Source organism: Podarcis liolepis (genome assembly GCF_965112155.1).
Source record: "Podarcis liolepis genome assembly, chromosome: 17".
Classification (NCBI taxonomy): domain Eukaryota; kingdom Metazoa; phylum Chordata; class Lepidosauria; order Squamata; family Lacertidae; genus Podarcis; species Podarcis liolepis.
Window position 1 is genome coordinate 8260606 of NC_139571.1, and position 11233 is coordinate 8271838.

At 49.2% G+C, this 11233-nt stretch overlaps 1 protein-coding gene across 3 annotated transcripts in view; it reads right to left on the reverse strand.

The window, feature by feature from the left end:
* Positions 1-11233, reverse strand: part of DENND1C (DENN domain containing 1C) — a 52387-nt gene that overhangs the window by 26007 nt on the left and 15147 nt on the right. For all 3 annotated transcript variants that reach the window (XM_083482974.1, XM_083482973.1, XM_083482972.1), the window contains exons 6-12: positions 11019-11088; positions 10809-10889; positions 9441-9530; positions 7545-7595; positions 5764-5874; positions 5088-5188; positions 1689-1734 (exon numbers count right to left, since the gene is read on the reverse strand). In XM_083482974.1, the coding sequence (XP_083339100.1) occupies positions 1689-1734; positions 5088-5188; positions 5764-5874; positions 7545-7595; positions 9441-9530; positions 10809-10889; positions 11019-11088 (550 nt within the window). The remainder of the gene's footprint in view (positions 1-1688; positions 1735-5087; positions 5189-5763; positions 5875-7544; positions 7596-9440; positions 9531-10808; positions 10890-11018; positions 11089-11233) is intronic.

An 11233-nucleotide genomic window follows, 5' to 3' on the forward strand; every position in this document is an offset into this window, starting at 1 on the left:
TCAAAGACAAAAGAGAGAAACTAAAAGAGAGACACTGCTTGCTCCTCTGTTCGCTGCCTTTGGAAACCGCTGTCATGAATGTTAAATGTGACCCAGCTCCACCTGATCTCTCACCACTCTTGGGGAGGGATCCCTGGCTCACAGCACTGAGTTGTTCCTACAAAGTGGGCATGATGTCTGCGCTCTGCCTCCACAGTTCCAATTTCTGGAAACCGTGGGAGAGGAGAGAGTTTTGGTGCTTATGTTCTGCTTGTTGGTTTCCCACAAGCATGTGGTTGGCCACTGTGAGAACAGGATGCTGGACTAGATGGAGCACGGGCCGGATCCAGCAGACTATTCTTAGGTTCTAAGCATCATAGAAACAGAAGAGATGGGTGGGCCAAAGGGCTTATACTCAACCCACCAACAGTAAAGGCAGGACCACCTGCCTGCCTGCAACACACCAAGCCTCCATCAACTTAAGCCCAGGATCATGTCATCTGGACTGCACAAGCATGTTAGGATTTTTTTCTATCTGAGCTGCTCCAGCGAGTGGTACTGTTGTACTATGTTTTTGTATACATCATGTGAGTGTCTGAGAGAGCATGAGACAGGAAGTCTGAGTACTGTTGGAGTACTGTTGGAAGTTGGTTTCACTTCTGAATGTGTTGCTGTTCTGTAAAGGTAAAGGGACACCTGACCATTTGGTCCAGTCGTGGCCGACTCTGGGGTTGCGGCGCTCATCTCGCTTTATTGCCCGAGGGAGCCGGCATACAACTTCCGTGTCATGCGGCCAGCATGACTAAGCCGCTTCTGGTGAAACCAGAGCAGCACACGGAAACACCGTTTACCTTCCCGCCGGAGCGGTACCTATTTATCTACTTGCACTTTGACGTGCTTTTGAACTGCTAGGTTGGCAGGAGCAGGGACCGAGCAACGGGAGCTCACCCCATCGCAGGGATTTGAACCACTGACCTGATCAGCAAGTACTAGGCTCTGTGGTTCAACCCACAGCACCACCCGCGTCCCTTTGTTGCTGTTCTGTACAGGTGCTCAAAGAGCACAGACGTGCTGATGGAGTCTTTGTATTATAGACTGTAAATAAAGTAGTTTTAGAGCTACTGATTCTTCTGCAATGATATGCCAGAAGGCGAGTGTTCTCCTCTCAGGAGAGACGGGTTGCTTATTACCGGTCCCTCTGGACTGAGGGAGATTTACAGCCAGGGAGGACCACTTGAGAGATGCCCCGATGACTTGGGAAGTTAGCGGCCTTCCTGGGTGCGTTTCCAACAGTCCAGAGTGATGGATCTATTGACTGCCATCAAAGAAGAAGGCTGCAATCCCACAGGTTTAGGCCCAGAATCCTTGGCAATGTCACTGGCAATGTCAGGCATGGCCGTTGTGTTGAGACTGAAGTATGGAACAAACAGACTTTGCTCAACAGTACAGTACAGCCCACACTACGAGTGACCACAAAATGGAGGCTGCCCTGGGTGTCGAGGCTCTGTTGATGTTGACCAGAACTTCTTCCCACCCACCCACCCACCCACCCGTCCGTCCTCTTGCACCTATTCATGGAACATGTGGGTTCCCCTACTCTTCATTACATGGCTGTTCTGTGCCTCTGGGGCCAGGGATTGCAGGGCTCAGCTGAAGGCTCGTGAGAACTGACCTGTGAGGCCAGGGGCAGAATGGATTGGCAAGCTCACCTCCATGAAGCTGGTGTGGATTCCTATGAGGTAGGGCATGGGGGCACTGTTGAGAAAAGGAAGGAAGGAAAGAAAGAAAGTCAGAGCTGGTTCCAGATTTGGGTGGGCTCAGAGCCCCTGGCAGAACCGTCCAGATTGAACCCCCTAGCCATGGACAAATTAGCTCTTCTTTCTACCTCTCCTCCATCCTCCACCCCACCCTACCCTGGATAAAGACCCTCTATTAAAAACCTTTTCTTATGAGGCAATAATCAATATTTTTATTTATAGACGTATTTATGAACATATACTTTAGCCGATTTTGCACCACCACCCCTTTCGCCTGTGCCCCTGGTGGGGCCCTTCCTCACCACCCCCTAGCTACGGCCCTGGATGGGCTCCATTGAACCCTGCCTGACTTACTTTGCCCCTAGAGGGGGGGAAAGACATGCCCTCGAGAACAGGGAAAAGTCCTGTGGGGAGCCACACCCAGGCTCAAAAACAGATCAGGTTGGTAAGGGCTTTCCAGGGAAAACAAATGTTACTTCTAGGCATTGCCCTTCATTTCCCACTCACTCACTCACTCACTCACTCACACACAAATATGAAATTGATGTCTTTAAACACACCAAAGATTCCTGCTTCTAATGTGCATTGAAGTTCACAGCTCACATGTCTACCTTTGCAATGAATTAGGCACGAGGACCTCTTATAATCACCCCTAGGCCGTGGGAAGGGTCCTGGGAAGGATCCAAGCCTCCCCACAGCGGATGCCAGAGACAGGGAGGGGGGCAAGCCCAGGGGTGAGAGTACAGGCAAAGACTTCTTTATCTATTGTTCAGCTCTTGATGCTCCACTTTTCTGTCCTTTGTCTACAACAGAGGCTTGATTTGAACTACAGTTTCCCAAATCTCAAATCACAGCAGCAGACACTCAAATTGTCAGGATAAGAAACAGCAACTGGCTGCTGAGGGTCTATGCCTGATGCCTGCCTTGCACTTGCTGTTAATTCATTGCAGACATCACTATCACTGCCTGTTTATTTATAGGCCATTTTCCCAGCAAACACCCCTCAAGTCAGATGCCAGGAACAGGGTGGATTGAGGTTCGATGAGGCCCTAAGCTACTGAAGGTAATGGGGCCCTTTATATGTCCAGCTGTCCTTTGTCAACAACAAATTGCCGCTGTTTTGTGTTGAATATATGCTATATGGTAATTTATGGACCTAATAGGTATCTAAAGCCATTTGCACATGTTGCCATGCAACCCGTCCATGCAGAATGTAGGCACCCTAAATATAGAAATGAGCAAACCAGTGATATTTTAGAGCAGTGTTTCCCAACCACTGTTCCGCGGCACACTAGTGTGCCGCGAGATGTTGCCTGGTGTGCCGCGGGAAAAACTAAAAAAATTCGAAAGATTTTTTTTTAAAAAAAGTCAAATTTTCGATTGGGGCGCCGTCACTAGATGACCCCTGGGGTTCCCTCCCTCCCTCCCGCTCTGCGCCTCCCTCCTCCTCCTCCTCCTCCTCCTCCGGGGAGGCCCTTCCTGGCTCTCGGCCAAGGCTTGGCGGCTGCCACTCACTCACTCGCTCGCCCATCCGTCCCTCCATCCCTGCACCCGGCCTCTCCCCCTCCGTCCCCGGCGCGGGGGCTGCCGGGATCCGTAGTCCCCTCGCCCTTGGGCTCCGCGCCCGCGCGGGGTGCGCAAACTACGTTTCCCAGCGTGGCCTGGCGGGCCGGGCGTTTTGTTTGAAGCCATGGAATGAGCGCAGCGGCGGCCGGGCGGGCAGGGGCTCTTCCGCGCAGACCCCGCGCAGCTTGCCTGCGCCCCCGCGGAGATCGGGCGGCAGGATGGAGCCCGGGGATCCCCGCGGAGGCGGAGCGGCGGAGGCGGAGGCTGCCCCCCAGGTAGGGCTGCGTTGGGGGGGGGTTTATTTTTGCAATGCTGCATCCGCGCCGGAGGGGACGCATCGGACCGCGGGGAGACCCCTTGGCGTGCGTGCAAGGCAATGCATGCGTGCAGGCGTTGCATGGAGTGCAGTGCAATGCAATGGCAAAGCGGCGCCCTGCATGCATGCATGCAACTTCCACCGGCGCTCCGGACTTGGCAGGTGAGGGGGGTCCCCAGTGGGCAGCAGAGAGAGCCGGGAGGGCAAAGGGGAGCCGGGGGGGAGCAGCGCTGCTCCCCGAGCCGAGCCCGGGGGGGAACTTCGGCGTCGTTGCGCCGGGTGTTGGAAGCGGAGGCTGGCAGGGGCCCCTCACCTGCAAAACCTGGTCGCCTCTCATATATTTCGTGCATTGCATTCATCGCCCGCTTTCTCCTCCAAGGAGCTCCCGGGGGCGCGCGTGGTTCTCCCCGTGTTATCCTCGCAACAACAGCCCTGCGAGGTGGGTCAGGCGAGTGGCCCAAGGGAGCACCCAGGGATTGTCCTGGCCAGGTGGGGTGATTTGAACCCTGCTCTCTGCCCGGTCTTCGTCCTCATTTAGCCCCCACATGTGCATGACTGTGCATGACTGAGGTTTCCCCCCCTCGTCTTGGCTATGGTGTGAGTCTGTGCTGTTAATTAATGGGGTTCTGCCTTCGGAGAAGATGAGCCAGCCCTCAAGGAGGTGATTATGTAATTTGCTAGCAATTCATGTCCCTCCCGGCGTGATGCTGCGCGCTGACGTCACGGGGCTGTAATGGTGGTGTGCCTCGGGATTTTTTTCATGAAACAAGTGTGCCTTTGCCCAAAAAAGGTTGGGAAACACTGTTTTAGAGAGCAGGCTAGCAGGTGGGGCCCATGACTTACATCGTAGGAGCCTACACAACACAAAACACTGTTGCTGCATGTAGGTTTTATTTTATTTGGTTTTTTTATCTTATATTTTGGAAATGTACATCCAGGTTTTTCCCCCCTTGACATTTTTTGGGGGCCCTAAGCTATAGCTTGTTTAAAAGTAAAGGTAAAGGACCCCTGACTATTAGGTCCAGTCGTGGCCAACTCTGGGGTTGCGGCGCTCATCTCGCTTTATTGGCCAAGGGAGCTGGCGTACAGCTTCCAGGTCATGTGGCCAGCATGACTAAGCCGCTTCTGGCGAACCAGAGCAGCGCACAGAAACGCCATTTAGCTTCCTGCCAGAGCGTTACCTATTTATCTACTTGCACTTTTTGGTGTGCTTTCGAACTGCTAGGTTGGCAGAAGCAGGGACTGAGCAACGGGAGCTTACCCTGTCACAGCGCCACAGCACCCACAGCACCACCCGGCAGCAGCTGGGACAGAGCAAAGGGCACTCATCCGGGATTCGAACCGCCAACCTTCTGATCGGCAAGCCCAAGAGGCTCAGTGGTTTAGACCACAGCACCACACACATCCAGCTTTCAGTCTTACCTCCTGCCCTGCCCAGTGCTTCAAAAAGAAGAAATGAAAAGGCTCACCAGCAGTAGTCAAGGAGGTGCGAAGGCAGCACCGGGATGTAGATGTGCTGCCAGTGCATGGGATACAACATGGAGAGGGAGGCCTGAACACAGGCTGTGAGCTGCAGGGAGAGAGAGAGGGGGTTAGGAGATTTCCCTTAGGATGGCCTGACTCTGCTCGGAAGACCAGAACCACCCTCTAAGTTACAGCCTGTGCCTTACAGGTGGATTTCGCCCCTGTAGAAGTGTTAGCCTCATCCTCTTCCTGAAAATTGCCAGGATTTTGGCCTGGTTTTGGGGTCTCCTCCAGATTCAGAGGGTGGGTGGGTAGGTGTCAAGCTAGCTTATTTTCCACTATGTCCATGTCTATGTCACCACTGCTAGACCTCTCCCTACCAGGAAATCCCCCCCAAACTCCCAGACCTCTGCTCCTTGCAATTTGGGGCTTGAGCCAAAGGAGACCTGGCATCTCTCTCCTCCCTGAGACCTGCAACTCAGCTATACAGCTGCAAACACAACATTTTTAGTGTGTTTTGAATGCATTCCAGAACTGTGACACTAGATGGCGATGGTGAGCTAACGGCAAATTCAATATATATTTTAAACTTTTTTCCTGAAAGCATTTTCGCAGCATTTTTTATATGTGTCTAGATTCCACCCTCCTCTCCCTCACCCCCAAGCATCCACTTGCCCTCACCGTGCTGAGTTTTCTGGTGGTGAGCAGGATCCGTCGCTCGTGGAGAAGGCTCGCATACAGGCGTAACATGTTGTTTGCATCCACGGCCACAACAAATTCTGTCAGGTTCCTCTGTGGGAAGGAGCCAATGTCCGGTTAGGTTCTCCAGTGCAAATTTGGCACCCCCCCCAACTGTTCTCTGTCCTCTATTGTACTCTGTGTCACTCATGGCAGTACAATGCATCCAGCTCTCTTACTTCGTGTTCATCTTCTGGTGTCTTTTTTTCTAGGAACAACATTACACCAGGAAATGCCCAGTTGCAGCACAGAAATTGCTTTAATGTCCTGGAAAATCCAGGCATATGGCAACCAATGTCGGAAGTGTAGATTTTAGTGAATTTCCTTTAAAAAAAGCTCAAAACCATCATGTGTTTTTTGTGGGGGTGAGTGGGGAGATTTTTTCAAAAAGCTCAACATTTTGGGGCAAAACCTTCATATTTTGCAAAAAAAAGCTTTGCCATAAAAAGCTCAACACCTTTTGAGTTCACTGGGTCCATCTTGTAGGCGATGGATTGGGGATTAAATCTGTAGATCGAAATTTAAACCTCCTATCCCCTGTGTGTAGGAGAAATACAAAAAGGAACCCTGTGTATCTGAATGCATTTTGCAAATTAACACTCATTCGAGCTGGAGTCTCTCCTTTCTTAGCGTGGACCAGCTGTTCCAATGTCTATGGGCCTCACCTCTATTTTGCCTAGCAACTGCTCTGCTTAAAAGCATCCTGATGGTGGTATATTTTGACTACTGGAGTGAAAGTCTCAACCTGGTCCTCTCCATACTTTTGGCATCTAATTCAGTGCTGCCTGCTCTGACGGTTGGTCTCCAGCAGAAGTCTTTCTCCCATCAACTGCTGCCTGATCTTCTGAAACTAGAGATGGCAGGCATTGGACCAGGGACCTTTTGCTTGCAGGTCTTGTGCTCTGCCACTGAAATACAATCCCTTTCTCTCCTCTTTCATCTCTTGTGCTAGGAACAGGTCCAGCTCTTGCATTGCTTACCTGTCCCAGCAGATGTCAAGGCAATAAACAACTATTTTACTTTTAAAAGACAACTGAAGGCGGCCCCTCCTTCCCCTAGGTTGCACCTGACTATGTTTGCCATTCATTGCTCATTATACTCCTGCCCAATCCCCAACCCTGCTTGGAGAAAATGCCCTTTTGCAATGAATCACTCTTCTCTCTATTTTGAAATCTTCATAGCATTGCCAGACCATGTCCTACCCCCAGCCCATTCAGGGCTCATCCAGACTTCCACTTTCCCCGCCGCTTTGAGCAACTGTCAGTTGGGTTTCCTGCAGTTTGACGTCTGCTCCAATTCAGTGCGAAAGAGTGAGCTTTCCAGTGGCGCAAAGAGAAAACCACTAGCAGAAAATCTCTCAGAATCATGCTTTCTAGGCACAGGGAAAGCAAAAGTGTGGGTGATCTCTGCTTGCCACTACACTGCAACAAGAGCTATTGTGTTGGCAGTCACGCAACACACAGAATCTACATCCTGCTGCCCCTCTTTTTCCTCCTCAATGTCATCTGGTTTTTCTGGGGTCGCCCCCTACCATGTGGGAGCTGAAGCGGATTTTGGGTGCCAGCAAGGGAACTAGGCTTGTGTGACCTACTTTACGCCACTCTGGTGGATTAAGGCTGATGATTAAGGAGACATCATTTCCACAATTGTGAAAGCAAACACTGCCCCTACAAACCACAAGCACCTCTCTCAAAGCTCCATGAGACACTGCAAATGTGACTTACACTTTCAGGGATGGTGGGGAGTTTGCCTTGGTCAGGGGCAATGAAATAAACCTGGAAGAGAGGAAGAAAGAGGTTGGTGATGATCTGGTCCAGCTAGAAGAAGACTCTGTGAAACAAAAATTGTGGCAGTGGTCCAAGTCTCTCTCTCTCTCTCTCTCTCTCTCTCTCTCTCTCTCTCTCTCTCTCACACCCACCCACCCACCCTTATTTTTATGGATAGTAGCTGACTGGCCAACCAGCATATTACACCAGATCAAGCAACACATTAAATAATAATAATACTACTAATAATAATAATAACAACAATAATAACATAATAAATAAATAAATAAATAAATAAATAAATAAATAAATAAACTTTTATTTATATCTCGCCCTCCCCAGCCAAAGCTGGCCTCAGAGCGACTAACAACATTAAAAGTAACACAGCATTCTAAAATCAATTCATTCTAAAACCAATTCAAAATCAAATTAATGGCAACCATTGGGCTAGAGTTCTGTGAGGATTACCAAAGGAGGGGATCAGACCAGTGCCTTGGCCAAAGGCCTGGTGGAACAGCTCAGTCTTGCAGGCCCTGCGGAAAGATGTCAGGTCCCGCAGGGCCCTAGTCCCTTGTGACAGAGTGTTCCACCAGATCGGGGCCACGGCTGAAAAAGCCCTGGCTGTGTTTGAGGCCTGCCATGTGGCCCGGGACCTCCAATATGTTTTTGTTTGAAGACTGTAAGATCCTCTGTGGGATATACCAGGAGAGGCGGTCCCGTAGGTATGAGGGTCCTAGGCCGTATAGGGCTTTAAAGGTTAAAACCAGCACCTTAAACCTGATCCTGTACTCCACCAGGAGCCAGTGCAGCTGGTATAGGTGAATGTGATCCCACGACAAGGACCCCATAAGGGGTCTCGGCGTGGCATTCTGCACCTGCTGGAGTTTCTGGGTCAGTCTCAAGGGCAGCCCCACGTAGATTCTTGGCTGATCTCCAAAGAGGAGATCTTGGGCATCCCCAGAAAAAGGACTCTTAAAAAAAGGAGACAGATTTGTAGAAAGGATGCTGTCAGGGAACTGCCATCAGAGGCAAGAGGAGAGGTAAGACGCTCCAATGATGCAGGGGAGGGAACTAGCAAGGAGAGAGAGAGAGCTTCCGCTGGGGAAGGAAATCCAGGGGACACCAGGGAGAAAGGGGAGGCTGAGAGTACTGTGGAGGGGAGGCTCCGAGACTCTTCCAGTGAAATCAGCGGAGAGAGCACAGGACCTCTGCTTGGCACGCCCACGCTGCGCAGAAAGCTTCCGCGCAGAGAATCTAGGAGGAGACTTGGAGTCAAGGAATTTTTATGTTGGAGGAAGTTTAGGAAACGCCCACTGACGGATTCTGCCAATGACTGCGACAGTCACGTTGTAAGGGCTGTCAAACCAGGGAAAGGTTTAGCTATACAACCAGCTTGGAGCAGTTTGCAGTTTACGCACAAGCAACCCCAATTCCCATTACAGATGCATATATGCAAAACTAAATGTCTCGGTGCAAATTTAGAAAACTGCCATAATTTAAATAATCAAGGGGTCTTGGGGCATCTTAAAGACTAACACATTTATTATCGAAGAACTTTTGTGGACTCAGACTTGTTAGTCTTTAAGATGCTGCAAGACTCAGTTGTTTTTGCTGCAAGAGACTAGCATGGCTGTCCCTCTGGGGGAAAAAAATTGAATAGAAATACATTAGGGCAAGAAAGTGACCAGGTGATTTGTGTGCCTTCTCAGTCTTTCCAGTCTCAGTCTTTCTCAGTCTGTTTTCCGGATGCCAACTGCTGATGGGCAAAATCAAGTTGCCTTCTCTGTTCTTCGTTTTTAGGGTTCTTCATTCCCTGTAAAGGACACAGCCCCCCGCCCCTGACTCCTGACTCACTGATGCAGTCCCATAGTCCAGATCTTGGCTCTTGTCTTGTTTGTTTGGATCCTTCTCAGTGGAAATTTTCAATTTGGTCATCTTTAGATCCTTGCAAGACAACAAGAAATGGTTAAAAAGGGGGACACATAGACCCCACAACAAATTAAAAGAAGATGGATGAGGAATTGCTTACATTTTTAGTCTTTCAACAATAATGTATCCATTAAAAAAAACAAAAAACACCTTCGTTCATTAAACTCCACATACTTCCAATTCCATATAATCTGGAGGCATCATAGAAAACATTTTATACCAATTTACTAAATTGAGGAGTTCAGGGATATTGACATAGACATTGGAACAGCTGGTCTGTGCTAAGAAAGGAGAGACTGCAGCTCGAATGAATGATAGTTTGCAAAATGCATCTGGATACACAGTGTTACTTTTTGTATTTTTCCTATACATGTGGCATAGGAGGTTTAAATTTCAATCTACAGATTTAATCCTCAATCCATCGCCTACAAGATGGACCCAGTAAACTCAAAAGGTGTTGAGCTTTTTATGGCAAAGCTTTTTTTTTTTAAATGAAGGTTTTGCCCAAAAATGTTGAGCTTTTTTTTTCAAAATTTCCCCCTCAAAAAACCCCCACCATGATGATTTTGAGCTTTTTAAAAAGGAAAATAGCATGAGCTGCAAGTGTGTGTGGTAATTATCAGGCTCAGTGTGCAGGCTAACTTTACTGACAGTTATGAATAGACAAATTCTATACACTGCCTAAAATTTCCTTGACATCCATCAGATGTAAAGGACATAAACAAGGATCTGACTTTTAGAAGATATCTGAAGGCAGCTCTGTATAAGGAAGAGTTTAATGTTTGATGTTTTACTGTGGTTTTATAATTTGTTGGAAGCTGCCTAGAGTGGCTGGGGCAACCTAGTCAGCTGGGCAGGGTATAAAAAACACGTTATTGTTGTTAAAATTTAAGACTCTCCTCCCATGGCATTGTATTGAGGGAAATTCTCCATTTGCACCTCTTGGAGGTGGGGAAGATTCCCTCCTAATGCAAATTCCAACTTCAGAGGGCAAAATTTCCCCCTGGAATGAAGTGGGGGAACAAAGATTCCAATAATTATCACCCTCCCCACTAACTCTTTCCTGTGTATAGATGCAGGGATGGCGACATGCCAGGGGTCCTGCAAAATGCAAAGATGCCCCCCTTTGACTCTTGGAGTGCCCCCATCCCTCACAGGAAGCCCACACAGTTGTTTAAAGGCCCTACCAGGAAAACAACAAATCATGGCAATAGGACTCAAAGCTCAGCTGTTTAAAGATTTTTGCGTATCTATGGGAGCAGATTCTTCTGTGTCAGAGAGGTGAGAACTTACAAATTCAAGGCTGATGGGGCTGCTGAGGTCAGGCACAGGGTGGAGATAAAGTGCAGACAAGAACACATCCAGCTCTGTGAACTAGTGAGAGAGGAGATAAAGGCAGAGATTGGTGTTTAAATGGGAATGCTAGGAATCTGGGGGCGTGGGTGGGAACAGCACAGGGCAACTTGCTGGGCTCTGCAAGGAATCCAGAATTTCTGACCTCACCTGCTCCTTGGCCAAGTTGTCTGCGATGTAGTTCAAGATCTTGTAGAAAACTTCAAACCAGGGCACGTAACTGTAAAGAGAATCAGCATCAGGGGCACAACTGACCAGGCAAGGGGTCAGCGCTGTCTTTGGCATATGCGCCACCGGGGTGCAAAGATCAGACCAGTGCTCCCAAATTTAGTTTAGCCCCCAAATTAAGACCACCACACTTAAAC